The following is a 20,459-nucleotide window of genomic DNA, read 5'->3' as shown; positions in this document are numbered from 1 at the left end:
TAGGACTCGCCGATGGAGAGTGCAGAGACTGAAGATTGTTGAGACACAGCACAGGAAAAGAATAAAATAGCACACAAATAGGATGGCATACTCAGCCTCAGCACACCCGTCACATCCTACCACAGGGCTGCAATCAGAGATGTTTTTTACGCCACCCTCTGTAATTAAGCAGACCCACAATTTCATGATCTACACGTCACAGCAGCCAATTACCCACACTCCTCCACTCCTGACACCAGGGGCAAAGGTCAGAACATGTTTCCCAGGATTCCTGCGGATTAAGAGAAAGTTGTGTAATGGGCTTAGACGCATTACGGAGAAGTGTAACGCAGATTTGAGACGTGCAGCGTATTTTACCCTGAGCACATTTCCATAACCCATTCGCCAGTGCCTTATTGTCAGCATGCAGTCCTTCCCAAAGGCAGAGAAGCATATGCAGGTGTTTGTGTGCACCTGAACACTGGCCCACCTCTCATTGGGTACAGAGTGATAGCACTGCATGATCACCACTGTAGTTTTTACTCTATACTGAACCTCCATACACAGTGAAACACACACTGCACTGACGCACAAAATCATAACTTCAAAATAATATGCACTTTTGCTATAGGGCCAAAATAAACAGAAACAGATACTGTACACTGCATGTGATACTTTTATTTTTTAATTCTTTTTGAATTTTTGCCATTCAAGATAATCGTTATCATTACTAATACATATGAAGTAATGGATACAGTTATCTCTCAGCCATATAAAAAATAATAATAATAATATTGAAAATTCTGACTGGCTGGTAACTCTGAAATCTACTAGCCACATTGGCACATTGCCAAAATGAACCAAACAGTTCATTTTGAGCCCTAGTTATATACAGCACATTAGTGCTATTTGAAATCCTTATCTCATTTTGTAGCTATAAATACTAATTTAAGCTCATGATCAATTACCAAACAAGCTGTAAACGGAACATTTTTTCCATCAGCTTTCACTTTCAGTCACACATTATCTTCAGCCCCTTTTCAAGCCGTTTTGTTCTGGCTTTTCTTTATATGAAGCACTTGTGACGTGGGGTTTGCTCACAATGACCCCAAGAGCCAGTTATCTTTTTTTTTGCATCTGTCCCAGTATTAGTTATCAACCCATTTCATCTGCAGTGCAGTCTAAGTATTTGGACATTTTTATGTTTTTGCTCTGCACTCCAGCAAACAAACAGTTATGCAGTTAAAGACTTTCAGCTTTAATTTGAGGGTTTTTACATCCATATTGAACGGTGTAAGAATTACAGCCCTCTTTATAGATAGTCCCCCCAAATGTAAGGGACCAAAAGTTATCATTTTCAATATTTCATTGCAAATCATTTGCAGTCACCTGCCTTTTTGTCATTGCTGAGCTCACCAGTGTGTTCTTGCTTCTTAACAATGTTCCAAACAGTTGATTTTGACACACCTAATGTTTTGGCTATGTCTCTGATTATTCAACTTAGTGATGGCCTCCTTTATTTTCATTGACACTTATTTCGTCTTCATGTTGAGAGACATTGACAACAGACTCCAAATGCAGATGACACTCCTAGAATCAATGTAGACCTTTTGCTAGCTCTTTTATGCATGAACTGATGATGAAACTTCTGTCCAAGCAACATTTGCTCAGCCAATTACCTTTTTGTCCCCTAAACTTTTATACATACTACTGTATGTATAAAAACAGCTACAATTCCGACACTGTTCACCCAATTTGGATGTACAAACCCTCAAATTAAAGCACTTTAACTTCATTGTCATTGTTTTATTTCAAGTTTGAGGTGCTGGAGTACAGAGCCAAAACAACAAAAAAATGTGTCACTGTCTAAATACTTAGGGATGGCACTGTATGTGTATGTGTATGTGTATGTGCATGCATTTTCAGTGTGTGTGTAGTACATGTACAATCAGTGGATGTAGTGGTCTGTGCATGTGTGTGTTGTTTATATTTGTATCATGTGTGACTGTGTAGTGTGTGTGTGTCTCAACTGTGCATGTGCATGTGTCTGTGTAATGTCTATATGCTCCTGTTTGCTGTGTGTAAGGGAGATCCCTGCTGACTGTTGCTGGGTAGGAGATCCTCCACCCCTCCAGCGGATTGGTCCTGTCAATGTAGGTGGCCCCACCCCTCCCCCTGACACACACACATATCTCCAACATACACACACACATACACAATGTCTTCAGTTGTGAGCAGGATAAATGTCACACAGGACAGACACAGTAGGACAGATGCATAGCCACTGGAGAAATGCTGATTAATTATCATTGAAAACTGTGCAGTCATTAAGGAATGTTCTGGAAGTTCCTGACCCCTGCAGAATACTGGCAATAAAAAATGTAATTGCCCATTATTAGCTTGTTATCCAAGAAGATTTTCGGTGATTGAGCCTTAAATGAGAACTACCGAGCTGTGAAAAACAGGCTCTGCTGAGCCCTTATGCATTTTCATATTCAGATCTGTCATTTTCATATTGGGGACTGCCATTTTTAATCTAAGCACCTGGCTGTCTTACATACTCTTACATCCTAGTCTTACATACTGTAGCCTCAAAAAATCTCCCAAAGGCGAGCCAGACTGCAGTTTCATGCAGTCTCTCAAAATCTCACAGAAACACAATCTCACACATTCCTCAGTCTCTTTTTTTTTCTCAAATGCCGTCTCTCAAAGTCTGTCTCATACAGTCTCCTAAAGTCACACACAGTCTGCAGATGTCTCATGCATTCTCCCGGAGTCACACACGGCGTTCCAAAGTCTCACACAGTCTCAACCAGTCTCACACACTCTATAAAGACAACTCTGGATGAGACCATCACGTGTCCTGGTCCACTCAAGGGCACACACTCTTGTGTTCCCTTAACGATGCTTTTGTGAGTGTGAAAAACACTGGCCATGACCACGTCCTTCATTAACACTGAACAAACAAACCAATGAAGCGAGCCATGTCCGGAATAAAGGTCACACACTCAGTCATAAACACACACACGTGCAGGCACACGCACACACACACACACACACACACACACATAGGTTGTGGCCATAAGGGCTGGAGAGTGGCTGTGGAGCTCCAGCACTGGAGGCTCTGGGCCCTCCACAGGTCACAATAATGTCCAGACAGCGGGCAACAATACAGAGAGGTCCATCCTAGAGGCTAAAACCTGCTTATGCAGACCTCAGGGCTGTTGTTACAATGGTTCCCAGTGCGAACGTTTCTTACAATGAGCTGCTGATCCATGCTGCTGAGTCCTTGTTGGGTTCGTATGAGTTTGATAGCCTATATTGTTAGATACAAAATGGGCATTTTATTTGGACAAAATATAGCATTTATAAAGGTTTATCGCTCAGTTTTCCCCCATCACACATGTATAGTGTCATGAAATAGAATTTTCTCGTTTTCGGGACTTATGTAACTACGCATGCATATGGCACTTCCCGCTACCGCTAGGCTAAAGGAGAATAGGAGCTGAGAGTTGAGATTTTTCTCTTCCTCCTTCGGAGCTCTTTGGTACAGGTCTGGTCTGGGGGAGTTTGGTCACCGGGGCAACAGGCAGAGAACCACGGTCACATGACTACTCTTCACACAGCTGGCATCGTTCACAGGAAACAAACACGTCCTCATTCAGACTAAAACATCCAATAGGTGACAGCACAGACACAGGGAAGGGGACATTGCCTCTTACATTTAACTGAGATTACCAGCCAGGTCCTAATGATACGTTGTTAACTATTAACCGGCGAAAGAAAGAACATATTTAAATGCCACACACATGCTTATACGCACACGTGCTTATACGCACATGCACAGAGGTCAGTGCTGTGAATTTGGTGCCATTCTACAGGCACAGCAAAATTAGAAAAAGCTCTGTTTATGGGGAGAGACAAAAACAAAGAGAAGGACTGTTAGACAAGCAGCCCTGACCAGGGTTAGGGTTAGTACTTTATGTGCTGGAGTTTGTACCATTTCTACAAACGGTGAGGTTCCCTGCTGAAAAAAAATAAAATAAAATAAAAAGTTCAGACCAGCTAGACCAGCTTTATGACCAGCTTGGCCATGCTGGTTGACCAGCTCATACACAGATAGACGAGCTTATGACCAGCTTGATCAGCTCAATTTCCAAGCTGGTCAAGCCATTGTTTTGTACAATGGGTTTGTACAAATATTTGACCAAAGGGGTTTCTATAAAAGGTTAGGGTTAGCATTTACAAAGCCCTAGTCGCAAGAAAGACTGCTCCAGATGGGAGAGACAGAACACTGCACATTTCAAACAATATAATAAGAGTAGACAACACAAGGCTTGCCTTTAAAGTGAGTTCCACTACAGCAACTACAGTACAACAAAACACAAACAGTGTTGTAAGTGAGCTGCAGCAGTGATTGCCTTAGTATGCAAATTCAAGAGTGCACAGAGAGTAAACCTGCTTTCCAAAAATAGCTCCTCATGCAATATGAGAGCAGCTCTTCAGCCAGCCCACAGGTAAGCAGTTAGCCCAACATCAAACAAGTCCAATGTCCTTCAGACATGAGGTTATTTTAATGCCCCATATTAGCCCCAAAATGAACATGTAATTTATACATGATGCTATGCTAATGCTCCCATATCAGCCACAGGATTAATCTGTGCTTTATACACAATGCTATGCTAACACCCCCATATCAACTTGAATATTAACCTGTTATTTTATACATGAGGCTACGCTAATGCCTCAATACCAGCCCTTGATCTGAATCTGTATGTTATACATGATGCTATGTTAAGGCCTCCATATCAGCCCCAATATTAACCTATACTTCATACAAGACAACATGAATACCCCATATTAGCACCAATTCGTAACCTACACTTTATACATAAGGCTATGTTATACCTCAAATCAGCACCAATACTACCTTGTACTTTGCACCTTAAGCTATGTTAATGCCCCATATCAGTGCTGATACTAACTTGTACTTTATACACGAGGCTAAGCTAATATCCCCATATAAGCCCCAGTACTAACCTCTAAACGGCTACACAAATATCAGCTCCAAATGATCACCTACTGTATGTCATACAGAAGCTAATTGGGTTTGAAACCAAAGTTGGGAGTACTTACTCTAACCTTGACAGAATTAACGAAATAATGAACATAAAATAAATAAGCAAGTGTTCTTTTTCTCCAGTTATTACACGTGTACACACATACTGAAATATAGTTGAAATGAGAGAAAATTCTATGTGTGGTCACTGACTCCTCCCATAGTGGGTGTGGCCATTGGCTCCTCCCTCCCTGAGGAGAAGCAGCTCATGTGTGCACCTGCCATATCCTGTCTATAGAGTTACAGGCTAATAATAACAATAATAATAATAATAAATCTAAAAGATAATGGCTCATAATGCCAATCCAAATCTGCTTTTCTTGCTCAGTCCTTGCTGGTGACAGCAGTGCAAGGAGCCCTCTCTCCGTTAAAGCCAAAAGTCTCTTAACAGCTTAGAAGATGAACTGCTGACAGCTGTGACTCAACACCTCATTTAAGATGCAGCACACACTCTCTTCCCCTGCCAGAGAACCAGAGGCACAGTCCATCTGATATACAACACAAGCTCCCAGATACATGCAACATAACCTCCCAGATAACCTAAAACATTTATATAAGACAACCTTGCAGATATACCAGCATGTCTGTACATACACAACAAAACCTCCCAGATCACAGGACCAATAGCCAATGCACATACATACACAATACAAATACATACGCAAAACCCTTTTGCAAATGACAGATGAGCATTGATGTTTGCAGAGGCTTTCCGCCTTGCTACTTTCTGACTAATCTTTTTTCATTATTTCTTACAATGGAGTCATGAGCACTAACCTTTGCTGAAGCAAGAGAGGCCTGCAGTTCTTTGAATGTTCTTCCAGGATATTTTTGCGCTCCTGGAGAAATTCTGCCCATGCCACTCCTGGGAAGATTCACCACTGTTCCGAGTGTTCTCCATTTGGAGATAATGACTCTTACTGTGGTTCAGTGGAGTCTCAGAGCCTTAGAAATGGCTTTGTTACCCTTTCCACACGGATATGTTCCAACCACTTCTCCCCTCATCTATTCTGGAATTTCCTTTGATCATGGCAAAGTGTAGTTCTAGAAACTTTGGTGACTACTTCACTCTGGTGCTAAGGTCCAATATGAGTGAGGTTTAGATTCAACAGGGATGGCTGGCTACGTTCAATTACGGGCAATTACTGTTTCACATCAGTGATATGGGCGTTTATTAAATGTAACTTTTTTCATTAAATAATAGAACAAATATTTTTTATAAACAAACAGTTTCCCTTTGTCTAAGATTACATTCTGTCTAAAGACCTGAAGCCATCCAGTGTGACACATATGTAATAATCAGGAAGGGAGTGAATACATTTTCATGGCACTATAATAAAGTGGCCAGTGAATGTATGCTTGTGTGTTACTATAGCCTTATTATTTTAAATACACTATTCTCATATCAGTGTCAATAAGCATCTAGTTGGAATATCAATAAAAAAGGTCTGTGCTAGCTTTTCTTTCTTCCTTTAGATTTTGTCCGGGTTCAGATCGTTCTTATGTCAATATTACACGTGCAGATTTTCCTAAACTTTCTTGCCAATAGCGCTAACACACACCTCTTGGTTTCATTTTGATCGTATTTCCAGTTTTTATGGAAAGTGCAGCTGCTTTCCATTCACCACCCTCCTGTTTGCATCACTGAAAGCTCTGGATATGGTGCAGGTATGTATGCTAACCATGGATTTGACTGACAGGTCTGTCATATCTGAGGTTCCACTGGAGCTGTGAAGCCCAGGATCAGCCCTACAGGAGCAGAAGAGCACAGGGAGCAGTGCGCTGGGATAAGCCAAATCCAGGGCCGGATTGTCGGAGGTGTATTTGGGGACGGGTTTCCCGTGGGTCACTAGCAGATACTGGACTTGGAGAGCGCTAATCCCATGTCTCTGTGAGCCACCGTCCCCCTGGGCCGATGGTAAACCTGACCCCAATCCCACTGCCCGTGCACTCATCGTTGGAGCCTCCTATCTGCTCCTTAAAGCTCCACTGTCCCATTAGCTCATCAGCTAATGCGTCACAAACGCTCCTTTCTACAAATTCACCTGTGCTTATTCCCGCTGACTACCACTGTCAGACCTTACTGCCACGTGAACAGTTCTGCTCCTGACGAACTCATGACAGCTAAAGATGGGCACAAGGCTAATGCAAATCATACACGGGGCGGCCTGTAGCGTAGTGGTTAAGGTACTGAGGACCTGCAATGTCGATGATTTGATCCCCGTTGTAGCCACAATAAGACCCACGCAGCCGTTGGGCCCTTGAGCAAGGCCCTTAACCCTGCATTGCCCTTATCTCCCGCTTAGTCTAAATCAACTGTAAGTCGCTTTGGATAAAAGTATCATTAATGTAATGTGATTTAATACACCAGTTTGAAATATCATCCAGTAAGCTGCAGTGAAACACAGTAAGTACAGACCTTGGGTCAAAACAGTAGGGTTGCATGTTCCAATCCGAAATACACAAATACTCGGGGCGGGGTGTAACTGGAAGCAACAATGGACAAATGTGATCCCAAACAAACACTCAAACTAATGCCCTTGTAGGACCAGCCCATGTGCTCAGCTTTTCACACTGTGGTCCCTAACCTCACCCCTCTGACCCTGCTCTCTCATAGCCCAACCCAAAGATCCATCTCTTTTGAGTCTATTATCATCAATGATTTCTGCCATGTTCTAATGGCTTACTGGTAGGTTTACAGCCACAGAAAACAGCAACATGTTGGATGGACAGCTAGCACATAGCAATACTGCAAAAAGCCTTTTTTTAGCAAATAGAACTGATGTAGATAAGCAAGCAAATATCAGAGGCCAGTCTTCCAGCTAGTAGGCTAGTACGATTAATTCTGAATTTCTCCTGTATTTGCATGCTGGAAATATATATGTGGGTACCAGTCAGTGAACATGACGGCTATAACACTAATGCATTTTGCTTATCAGAAAAATAATTCAAATCAGCCATTTTGACTGACTGTCCAGATCTGAATCTGCACTGTCAGCCTTGCACTTGCCTTGCATATGCACATTTAAAGAAAGTACCTACTCTATATTCACTTGAATCTTTAAAAGTAGGTGGAAAATATTTGACCATTCGTGGCACGTGCGGTTTAAGGACCCTGGTTTTTAACCTTTGCAGAATTAAACTTAAAAAACTGAAAACTAACTAGTAAGTGATATTGCGCACCCTGTGAGTCTTATTGCAGAGCAGCTGTGCAGCCATTTTCTTGGTTGACAATCTTGCTTGTTTTACTTAATTTAACAATCACTTGTTTTGTAAAAAAAAAAAAACTGTTGACCTTTCAACTGTCTGACTCGCACTTGCATTGCATTTGTTTGTGATGCGAGTTAGCTAAGGGTACATTTATCATCAGGGCTCTAATGTGTAGAGGTTAGTAAGTGGGCAAAACCGACTAAAAGCTTTGAATAAGAACAAAATACAACTACGCCATATCGGTTGCTCCACTCCAAAATGTCCAGCCAAGGCTGCAGGTGCACTGCACTGTAGCGAGGATGGTATTCCTGTCCCCTGGCGTGGGGTTCTGGAGAGCCCTGCAGAGCAGCAGGGAAGACCAGCTGGTGCGGTTGCGTAACGGCCAGTATGGAGGGAGGAGAGGTGGGGGAAGGGAGGCGCTGTTTGTTTCTCATTCTTCCTCTGAGCGCTTACCTGATAAGCCCCGGGTGTGTTCGTGCGCCTCCAGCGGGAGCACGGCGGGGTTATCAGCGATTAGCCGAGAGCCGCGGACAGAGGGCGAGAAGAGAAACTCTGAAAAGCAATTTCAGGTAAACAGTGACACAAGCGTGAGGCAGTGTAAACAGTGAGTGGTTGGGGTCCTTCCACATATCGGTGGTAAATTGATCTCAAAAGGTTACTTTCAGACAAAAAATGTAAAGCTAAAATGTGGAATGGTGACATGCGCTGCAGTGTTCGTCTCTGGCTGGGGCGACGCTGCACTGGCTTCTATTCAGATAAATCCCGCAGGCTTGGCCGTGTTACAATACTGCCACCTGGCAGAGGAGTTGCAAGTGCTTCTCATTTATTTACTCTTTTAACCTCAAGTATTGTGTTTCTGAACTAACCAGATATTGACTACAATGGACTAGCATTGGCTTTTAAATGTAGGTTGAACTTGTGTTCTTGTGTCAGAGGCGGTGTCATAGTTCTGGATGTTCTGCTTGCTAGTTAGGGGCTATTGTTCTCAATCAAAAGGGAACTGTGAATGTTCATTACAGAAAAAATTCGTTGTCATTGAATGAAGAGAATGACTGAGGAGTCATTCTCTTCATTCAATGACAACGAATTTTTTTTAATTTGAGAAAACCTAAAAAAAATATGCATAAGAAATTGAAGTAAAAGTTTTTCCAAAGGTTTTCCAAAGAAACCCTCGGTGTATATACAGGCTTGCAGATATGTACATTTCAAGAACACAGTGAAATGTCCAAAATTACCTTGAGCTCACGGGTGTTGGAAGGGAGATTTATAATAATGTCGCCGAATTGCTCTGCTGACAACCTTCATCGATGAGCGATCAAGAATCCAGCAACACTGTAAATTCCCCATGTTTAATATGCTATGAAAATTAAGGCCATGACGCCTTTCAGCTACAAACCTAACAGCAGACACTGCTGCCACGGCAACAAGCCACTGGGGGCTTTAGGCACACCTGCTAACCAAATATGGAGCTTTACGGAACAGGATATGTGCCAAACACTAGTCCATTAGCCAACCTTAGCCTACCCATCGCAAAGCAGACTGGAAAAGGACCATATTAAAAATATTGAAACTTTCGTAACAGATTGCCTTCAGAGGTTCACCCACACATGCCAGGCATACCAGTCTGACTCAGTTAATATTAAAGGATTGTGCCTAACACAAAACACTGGGAAAGGTAGTTCATGGAGGATTAGGTATACTTTCTGTTACAGTTCACACGGCTATAAACTTGCTGGGTAATTCAATGAATTATATGAATGATATTAACAGTCATTACCATTGGCTATTCCTGGGAATGTAATTTCCTTTAAGCTCAATTCCATGTCTGTATTAGCGAAAGGCTAATGTTAGCTAGCAGACTTCCCCCCCAAAAAATAAAAACCGGTGGCCATAACAAATCTGGCCACAAGACATAAACTGCGGTGTTTGTGTTTATGAAACATGCATAGCTCAGTACAACAAATGTGCAGTCTGGTAACTTGTCTCAGCATAGTAGTCACTTTGCCTCTAGAACTTTTATCCATCTCCATGATCACAATTTGCACCCACAAACCATACCGTACAAGAGATCCTTTTTTTAAACAATATATGTCTAATATACAATTCATGTACAAATTTAAATCCTTGATCCACAAAGGTTCATTCATAAAAAATAAATACTGGAATGACACTGTGATATGTTCTGTTCTTATCCCCAACCCCCGCTTACAGACAATACATGTAACTTCCATCATATTACAGAGAACAAACATATTCAATCGTCTTACAGACAAAAGTACAAAAAATACATTTTAAAAGTTTCAGATTGCATTTTTGACAAAACATAAAATCAATAAGTCAAGATTGAGAAAGTCGAGAAAACGATAGCTAGTGGTGTGTGGTTAAATATCTGTAACATGGCGAGTTACATTTTAGTTTCCCTGTGAAACAAATACAAGTTTCCCTTTAAAGATGAAAAGTAGAAAACGTGGACAGAAAAGGCATTAAAGAAGACCGTAATTTTTTTGTGTTACTTAAAACTTGTTAATCTGCTGCTATTTATGGTGTATTTACACACAGAAAAAGTCTAAAAAGTACAAAAAAAATGTTGTTAGTCTGAACGTATATTGGTATGAGTGGGTAGTACAGGCAGGACAGGTGCATGCACTTGTTAGCTCGTTCCCCAAAAAAAAAGAAAAGAGTGGGAGGAGCCGCAAGTAACTGTGTCCAATCACTGAATCCCTTTCACTCCGTAAAGGATTTAAATGGTCAAATAAAAGTACACATCAGAGAGATAAAAGAGATAAAAAAAATTTAAAAAAAGATGAAATCATTTTCACCAACAGGAATAAAAATGTTTAACAATTATAATTTGAATATCAAAAAGAAACGTGCAGAGCCTTTGAGCCTCCTCGGCAGGGCGCACAGGCCTTCCTCTTCCTCAGGACGGACGGAGCTGGGGGTCACATGGCCTGCTGTGGTCACATGACCTGCCAGACGATCAGGTGACTGCGTTCGGTGGCGGGCTGGGCCGGCGGTTTAGACTCGTCCTGCTCCTCCGTCTCACCCCCGTCATCCCCTGAGAGAGAAATCACATGTGTCAGTACACGTTTGAGCAAAATATAGAAGTCCCAACACTTTCTGTTTCTGAGCCAAGCTAATGTAGCAAAGATAGATTCTGTTGCAGTTGGCAATATTTACAGAAATATACCATTGGGCCAATAAAGTAGTTTTACAAGTCATTTAATGAGATAGTATACAGTTTTACAAGCAAGCTCCACCCACTGTGCACTTTATTAGGTATTTATTAGACATATAGACTTAGTGGTCTTCTGCTGCTGTAGCCTATCCACTCAGAGGTTTGACATGTTGTGTGTTCAGAGATGCTCTTCTGCATACCACTGTTGTAATGTGCAGATTACTGTCACCTTCCTGTCAGCTTCAACCAGTCTGGCCATTCTCCTTTGACCTCTCTCATTAGCAACATGTTTCTGCCCACAGAACTGCTGCTCACTGGATGTTTTTTGTTTTTCGCACCTTTCTCTGTAAAATCTTGAGACTGTTTTGCGTGAAAATGGCAAGGAGATCAGCAGTTTCTGAGATACTCAAACCACCCCGTCGGGTATCAATAATCATTCCACGATCCAAGTCACTTAGATCACGTCTTCCCCATTATGAGATTTGGTCTGAACAACAGCTGAATCTCCTGGCCACACCTGCAGGCTTTTATGCATTTAGTTGCTGCCACATGATTGGCTGACTCAATATTTGCATTAACAAGCTGGTGTACCGGTCTACCTGATAAATTGCTCAATGAGTGTATATGAATTAAAAAATAAAATAAAATAAAATAAAATAAAAATTTGCTTTCAAAAATAATTAAATCAACTGTTTCAAATATCAAAAAATGAATAAAGAGCAGTGAACAGTTAACAACTAAATCAAATCAATATTTATTGTGACCACCCTTTAAACCATTTAAATCTGTATCAAGTCTCTTCAGCATACTGTCCTGCAGTTTTATAAGAAAATCAGGTTGTACCAAACTTATTGGGGAACTTGCCAGAGTTCTGCAGATTTCAGCTGTCTCAACTGGGTCTGTCTATCCAGGTAATCCCAGACAGCCAGGATTTTTAACTGAGAAGTGGTCCATTACTTAATATGTCAAGGTATTCAACAAGATACAAAAATGTCACAGTAACACTTTATTTTTGGGAAAAGTAATGTTTGGAAATTTCTCAAATTTGCTCTGTTCTACTGATACACTAATGCAGAAAACGATATCTTTGAAAAAATCTAGGGAGGGTGCCTAAGACTTCTTAAGTCTTCTCTATTAGCTACTAGTGGTTGGTCATTTCCCAGAGTGATTAATTGTAATGATATGTGAGGCAGAGACACAGACTAGCCAATTATTCTGTCGAGCAGGGTGGGGAAAAAAAGGGTTGTTGGTTTCTCTTACCGGCTCTGAAGTCCACGTATCCCTCTCCTCCACTTATGACCAGCATGGGCCTCACCAGCTCGTCAGTCAGGGACTCAGAAGCCATGGAGCCTGGCCCCTCAGCGCCAGGATCCCCTTCAGGCCCCGCTGGGGGAATCACCTGACCTGAGACAGCCAATCAGCCAAGCTTTGGTTGATAAAAAGTAACTGGTTCCTTAGATTTTGTGTCTTTGAAAAAGAGATCTCCCTTAGGACAAATCTGTATAGTTTTATACTGCTTTTTATTCACCGCAAGACATCCTTGTTACTTTATTTAATGAAATGCAAAAATGTAACTGTAACATACAATTTCTAGGAAAATGAATGTTTTCTAGAAATTTAACAAGACAGTCTTTTAACAAGAGATTTCCCTTAGGACAGTGTAGTTTTAAACTGCTTTTTATGATCTACTGCAAGACATGAACTGCAGCTCACATTTTCATAGCTACAAAATACAACGGCACAATCCGCTCCATCCTGCATTTAATCATGATGTCACCAAGTGCTTGTAGGTGTATTTATTGTACACATCAGTGTCAGTCTTAGCCACGTTTTATTAAAAATAAGCCTTCATCTTACACCTGGACACAATGGTGGGCATGACTCAAGGTCACACAGGCACATGCAAGAAGGATGCTACTACTGCTAGAAACAACAACAATAGCATACAGACCAGGGGTGCACAACTCCGGTCCTGGAGGGCTGTGAGCTGGTTTTTGTTCCAACCAATTACCTTAATATATTTTCTTTTCTTTAATATATTAAAATCTTTAGGATGAACTAGCAGTTTGCAGCAGTAGCTGGTGCAAATACAAATGTCTGATGACATTAGACATTATTTAGCTAATTAAATAATTAAGAGCAGAAGTAGGCACAAAATCCTGAAGTGGATCGGCCCTTGCCGTGCGCCCCTGATATCGACTGAAGTGAGCCATGTTTGATGACCTCTGTATTCTTGCTGACTACAGAGCAGTGGGTTAGCCCCGAGTGAGCTGATCCTGGATCAGTCCGCGGGAGCAGCCGGGAGGAGCTCACCTGGAACGGCAGCGAAGAACTTGACGGCATCCTTGTGTCCATGGAAACAAAGCTGGGCGTGGGCCATGGAGCAGAAGGGCACCGATTCGCCCGCAGCCTCGGTCTCGCCGTGCTCGTCGCTATAGATACGCACGGCGCCGCCCGGCCGATTCCCCGCCCCCGGCGTGGCTCTGTCTGCTTTATCACGAGGGGGAAACGGGCGGGTCTTTACCAACATGCCTACCACCTGTTCCTGCTTCCCCAATGCACAAACACAGGCTGCAGCAATGCTACTGTTAGCCTATTTATATATACTGTCCTCTGTACAATACTCTCCAGAGTGCTGGGGCACAGGTACAGAGTTTGAGAACAGTGGGAGTGTTAGGGAAGTTACTGTTAGCTTATTTATTTACACTCTAAACCTAAAAGATGTGTTCACTGTACAATTCTCTACTGAGTGCTGGGGTACAGGTAGAGTCCTTGGCATGTGTTACGGAAGTGTTGTTACTGTTGGCTTATTTATTTATACTTTAAACTTAAAAGATGTGTCCTCAGTACAATACTCTCCTGGGGGCTGGGGGGGGGGGTGCAAGTAGAGGGTTTGAGAACAGTGGGAGCGTTAGGGAAGTCTTATTATTGTTAGCTTATTTATTTACACTTTGAATTTTAACAGTATAAACACCTATATGTGAGGTGGTGATGAATGCCCAGGAGCTTACTGTCTGTGAGCGGGATGGAGATGATCACGCCATTCCCAGTTCCAATCCAGAGGCGGCTGCTGGACACCATCAGAGCGGTGATCCGAACAAAGGAGAATCCCAGCTTCCCTGTGCCTGAGAGAGGGTGGGCGAGTGAGAGCATTTACTATTGCCTTTACTGCTTCATTGTTTATAGGGTAATAGGGGAGTATATAAGCATCGATCAAGCAAAAAGCCAAATTCCACACACCGGTTGGGTTTATTCATAAATATCTACACCAACGTTTGTGAGTGAGTGAGTTGAGTGAGTTGAGTGAGTTGAGCAAGTTGTGCAAGTCAGTGAGTGAATAACTGAATTAGTGAGTGAGTGCGCATTTGTAAATACATTACCCAGCATCTTGCTGACGTAGGGCTCGATATCCACGTCCTGCAGGTGCTGGTAGGTGCGTGCGTGGAAGAGGCGGAGCGTGGAGTCCAGCCGGATGGACACCCAGATCCCGTCCCCCGCCCCGGCCAGCAGCCTCACCTGGCTCTCCCTCCGAGGGTGCGCATCCAGGCACTTCTGCAGGAGCAGACACACCGTCACAATTACACTCTCCACTGCTACACAAACCACCCCCATCCTACCCTCTACCACACCCTGCTACACAAACCACCCCCAGCCTACCCTCTACCACACCCTGCTACACAAACCACCCCCAGCCTACCCTCTACCACACCCTGCTACACAAACCCCCCCCCCGGCCACACTGAACCCATCCTACCCTCTACCACACCCTGCTACACAAACCCCCCCCGGCCACACTGAACCCATCCTACCCTCTACCACACCCTGCTACACAAACCCCCCCCAGCCTACCCTCTACCACACCCTGCTACACAAACCCCCCCCGGCCTACCCTCTACCACACCCTGCTACACAAACCCCCCCCGGCCACACTGAACCCATCCTACCCTCTACCACACCCTGCTACACAAACCACCCCCAGCCTACCCTCTACCACACCCTGCTACACAAACCCCCCCAGCCTACCCTCTACCACACCCTGCTACACAAACCCCCCCCGGCCACACTGAACCCATCCTACCCTCTACCACACCCTGCTACACAAACCACCCCCGGCCTACCCTCTCAGCACAGAGCAAAGTGTAAAACACAGCTTTGGTGGATATACTTTAAGATATACTTTATTGAACCCTGTGGGGTAATTTGTCCACTGCATTTCACCCATCCTAGTTACTTAGGAGTTACTTATGTCAATATCCAAAGCTTTAGATGTTTCTTGTTAAAATTCCAGGGCTACAGTTGGTTCCCCCTGTAGACGAGTGGGACGCAAACCTCTATCCTCATGGTTTTGGGATGGACCACGTATATCTTGTTCCTGTACCCACACCACACGCGGTCATGGACCACAGCCATGCAGCGGATGGAGTGGTGAGGCCGGCCCAGGTCCAGCAGGTGGTAGTTGGTCAGATCCCACTGGCCGTCTGAAAGAGCAAACACACACTACTACCTGCCATACTCATGGTCACACATGTCAGTTTATATCATTTTCAACAAGGTCAAATTGCAGTAGGTACACTTAGAGGTTGGAAAAGGCGAGCCTTGCTGGGCTGAATGGCCTGTTCTTGCCATTACTTTATATTATGTTATGTTATGTGCAGCGCATTTTAGCCAACTCTAATTTTAGCTATTTAAACTGAATATATTTGATTATCACAGATGTGCTTAAGTGCTGCAGATTTGAATCAGGCTCCTGCACTTTATGATGAGTTTGTGGGATCTTACCAGAGCCTCTGTGAAATATGGCCAATGTTCCATCAGCCAGAGCCACCAGCACACGACCCTTCACATGGCTGCAGGAGAAAGGAGAGTGACTGAAACTACCCCAACACTCTCACGGTACCCCAACACTCTCACCGCGACCCAACACTCTCACTGTACCCCAACACTCTCACCGCGACCCATCACTGGGGTCCACTGATTTAAGGAAGCACACAACACACAAAGTGAGCCCTGACGTGTGTTTGAGATGGCGAACACTCGTGTTTGCAGCAAACAGTAACAGTTCTTAAATGAACATTCCATTTAGTTCGTCACCAATGCCTTTTTCATACAAATGACACATGCAACGCAGGTCTAACAATGTTAGCTAGCCGATTTGCAGCTAACAATCTGATTAGATTGTTCAGAAAGAAAGTTTGAATATGTTGGCGAACCTAGGGACGCCCAGTACTCACACAATGCAGAGCACAGAGTCCTTCAGCTTAATGGAATGGAGACACCTCTTCCACTGCGAGACGGAGGAGTGCACAAAGAGGCTGCAGAGAGGCAGGAGTAAACTCCGTTAGAACGAGGACACGCCAGCCGTGCAGGGACGCATTTGGGCTGAAGTACTGACACACTCACCCTCCACTCTGGGTCCCCAGCCACACGGTAGGCAGGGCGCTGCTGACGAGAGGCTCTGCTTCCTCACTCCCCACCTGCTCAGCCCCCCCGCCGCCCTCCCCCTCCCTGCAGAGCCAAACATACACGTCAATACACATGCAAAACATACAGAAAACACAGCTTTAATAACTGACTTGGCCAATATGCCAAATGTACTGGAGATAATGTTCACGGTTGTACTTTGTGAATTGTAGCTTATCCGACCTGTTCTGTAATTTGTTCTTATTACCCTGATTACCCTTATTACCCTTATTACCCTGATATGAAAAAAAAAAAAACTGACTTGACCTATATGCCAAATGTACTGGAGGATAATGTTCACGGTTGTACTTCATGAATTGTAGCTTATCCGACCTGTTCTGTAATTTGTTCTTATTACCCTGATTACCCCTATTACCCTGATATGAAAAAAATTTTTTGGCCCTGGTCCTTATCTTTGTTGTACTGGTAGCAGTTGAAATTGTACTTCCCTCTAGGGTCTTTCAGCGCACTTATCCCTGGTTATGGGTATGCACTTTGTTGTACGTCGCTCTGGATAAGAGCGTCTGCCAAATGCCATTAATGTAATATGCACTTTTATTTATGTTACTGGATAAAAGCGTCTGGTAAATAAAATGTAATGTAAAAACAGAGCTCACTGGGCTAGAATTGCATGTGACACAGAAGTAGACGTCTATGAAATATGGCATTTTAAATCGGCATGAGTAGCTGTCTGTAGAGGTATGTGTGTGTGTGTGTGTGTGTGTGTGTGTGTGTGTGTGTGTTAGTACCTCTGCACGTAGGGGTGAGGTGGGGCATCTTTTGTGCTCTGAGCCCCCAGTGGGTCGGTGAACACATGTTCTGTGAAGACGATTGGCCGGTTGATGTCAAGCCCCTCCCCCTCTCCCGCCTCTCCCTCTCCACCCCCTTCACTGGCTTCTGTGGCCTCAGTGGCCTCCTCTGCAGCAGTGACATCATCCTCTGAGGGGCAGGGCTCTAGGGGAGGCCCACCAATGGAGAGTGAAGAGTTTCAGTGGGTTACACAAACACTGTAAGAATGTACTTTAAAGGCTGGTATATTCTGTGTCATTCCTATATTTATACTTTTCAACATTCCACTGTTTTAAGCCATGTATAATCAGGAAATAAAAAAGCTGTGAGTTCAACTCTTATGACATACTGGTGTATCCCACAATGCACAGAGACAGGAGGGGGTGTGGGGTTACCTGTCCTGGGCTCTGGTTGCGGGGTGCTGGATGCCATGGCGATGGCCGTCTCCCCCTCCCCTCCCTCCGCTGTACAGCCCACCGCTGTGATGTTACCCAGCATGCCTTCATTGCTTGACATGGAGACGTCATCTTGCGACTGCAGAGGGATCTCCTCTCCTACAGGGTAGTCTGTGTCCTGAACACCTGCACGCACACACAGACACAGTCACACACATGCACTCTCATGTTGAACAAACCTGCCTATGTTGCTGTCACATATTGAAGCACCCAATCCTTGTAAATCCCTGTCTTCAGCCTTGGCTCTGCATTTGACACATTCCAGCTTTCCGTGACATTTCTGATACTGCCCTCAAGCAGTTGACTTCCTTTTGCCCCTACCCAGTCACTTGGAGAAGTGATGCCACATCCCCACACTACCTTATGGAATGTGTTCGGCAAGGGTCAGTGTTGGGCCCCCTATAATTCTCTATACCAAATAAATTAGATCTATTGGTCTTGGCTCATGGCTTAATGTACCACTGCCATGCAGATGTTATTGAGCTCACTGTCTCCTTTCCTCACCCTGAAACTCAGAGCACCTCCAGCATCTCTTTTTCAATCAATCTCACTGCAAGTCTGCACACACATTTGGTGACATTTACCAACTAAGATTGAATAGGAATAATACATTAGCGCGCACACAGACCTGGAACGCTGCAGATGCAGAGTATGTGCTTGCTGTGGGCAGGGAAGGACTGCAGGGGGTGTCCTGGGTGCTTGGCGTTTAGGACGGTGATCTTGGCCTCATTTTGGGAGCTGGAGCAGATCCACACCAGGCTCGACGGCTCCTCGGACAGCTCTGTGTCCCGCTCCTACACAGATGGGGGGGACACTCAGCGTGCATGCTTTACGACTGCCTTATAAGTGCTTATGACTACCTTATGTCTGCTTTATGGAAGCACATAGTAGGGCTAGCTGAGCTTGTTGTTCACTGGAAGCTGGAAGTTCAATTGTTCACTGGAAGCACATAGTAGGGCTAGCTGAGCTTGTTGTTCACTGGAAGCTGGAAGTTCAATTGTTCACTGAAAGCACATAGTAGGGCTAGCTGAGCTAAAGGTTTGTAAGCTGAAGGGCTGCAGTAAAATACTGCACTGCCACAATATAATCAGTTGGAAGTCTGCTGTTTAGGGCCTGTCCTGAGACTAGAGGCTGCTGGGAAGGGATTCCTGGTTAAATGACATCACCTGGGGGTCCTGCTCCGGCTGCTCCAAACTGCCTTGTGAACCCTTCCTCTGCTTCTGGCTTTTTGTGTCTTCTCCGGCAACGTCCCCAGCAACGGAGTCCTTGTCAAGGGCCCTCCCCCCTGACAGGTCGACGCCCGCGGCGCAGCACACCTGTGGGAAGAACCCCACGCTGATCACCTGACCTGGCCATCCAATAAGCTTCTCCTAATCCTGCAACAGTGTCTAAGCCTGCTCATCCACGCACACCAGCAGCAACATCAGGGCCTCACGGTCTTCTGCCACCTGCAAAATGTTCCAGAACGTTCTCTCCTCACCTTCATCGACGTGCCTCTGTCCTCCAGGGGCCTCAGGTACACGGGTACAGGTAGGTTCTTCATCCTGCTCTCCGCCTGGCCGCCATTGGTGGCCTGAGGAGTGACATCACAGAAGGTGAAAGGATTCTCAGTTATTTGGCTGACGCTTTTATCCAAAGCGACTAACAGTGGTTTAGATGGGGGTGTCTCGGTGGCGCAGCCTGTAGAGCACTGACCGCATGCTCATTGTGAGCCGCGATGTCGGTGGTTCGAATCCGACCGTCCGACATTTGTCGCATGTCTTCCCCTCTCTCTCGCTCCCGTTCTTCCTGTCTCTCTATACTATATACTGTCCAATAAAGCTGAAAAAGGCCTAAAAAATATCTTTAAAAAAAAAAAACAGTGGTTTAGATTAAGCAGGAGACAAATCCCCCCTGGAGCAATGTGGGGTTAGCGGCCTTGCTCAAGGATCCCAGTCAGGTATCTTAACCACTACGCTACAGGCGGCCCAGGACAGGATGAGAGTGTTGCAGCAGTGCAGGTGGGGTGGAGAGGCACAGCATGAGAGGTGCAGGTGCGTCGGAGGAGGTATTCGCCGGCCCAGGGGACCCACCTTGTTTTTGTGCGGGACGCTCCAGCCGTGGGCCTGCACGCGGCCGTCCTGTTTCTGCACCTGCGGCTTCACCTGCCTGTGCGCCGCTCTCCTGTGCTCCCGGCGCGACCCCGGGCTGCCCGCGCCTCTGCCGGGACGCGGGAGGAAGTGATGTCACAACAGGCCCGTCGTGCATCTAACCCTAACCCTCATTCTGT

General features: G+C 44.6%; 1 protein-coding gene across 1 annotated transcript in view; it reads right to left on the bottom strand.

Moving 5' to 3' along the window:
• Positions 1 to 9,643: 9,643 nt before the first annotated feature.
• Positions 9,644 to 20,459, bottom strand: part of LOC133114130 (C-Jun-amino-terminal kinase-interacting protein 4-like) — a 32,533-nt gene continuing 21,717 nt past the window's right edge. The window contains exons 18-32 of the mRNA XM_061223322.1: positions 20,263 to 20,389; positions 19,671 to 19,763; positions 19,357 to 19,506; positions 18,819 to 18,984; positions 18,131 to 18,316; positions 17,696 to 17,900; positions 16,887 to 16,991; positions 16,718 to 16,798; positions 16,266 to 16,333; positions 15,816 to 15,964; positions 14,867 to 15,038; positions 14,498 to 14,611; positions 13,800 to 13,976; positions 12,747 to 12,890; positions 9,644 to 11,366 (exon numbers count right to left, since the gene is read on the bottom strand). Coding sequence (XP_061079306.1) covers positions 11,269 to 11,366; positions 12,747 to 12,890; positions 13,800 to 13,976; positions 14,498 to 14,611; positions 14,867 to 15,038; positions 15,816 to 15,964; positions 16,266 to 16,333; positions 16,718 to 16,798; positions 16,887 to 16,991; positions 17,696 to 17,900; positions 18,131 to 18,316; positions 18,819 to 18,984; positions 19,357 to 19,506; positions 19,671 to 19,763; positions 20,263 to 20,389 — 2,035 coding nt within the window. The 3' untranslated portion in view covers positions 9,644 to 11,268. The remainder of the gene's footprint in view (positions 11,367 to 12,746; positions 12,891 to 13,799; positions 13,977 to 14,497; positions 14,612 to 14,866; positions 15,039 to 15,815; positions 15,965 to 16,265; positions 16,334 to 16,717; positions 16,799 to 16,886; positions 16,992 to 17,695; positions 17,901 to 18,130; positions 18,317 to 18,818; positions 18,985 to 19,356; positions 19,507 to 19,670; positions 19,764 to 20,262; positions 20,390 to 20,459) is intronic.

Source organism: Conger conger, chromosome 16 (assembly GCF_963514075.1).
Source record: "Conger conger chromosome 16, fConCon1.1, whole genome shotgun sequence".
In the NCBI taxonomy this organism is placed as follows: Eukaryota; Metazoa; Chordata; class Actinopteri; order Anguilliformes; family Congridae; genus Conger; species Conger conger.
The sequence above is the reverse complement of the archived record's forward strand: the minus strand, read 5'-3'. Positions and strand labels throughout refer to the sequence as shown.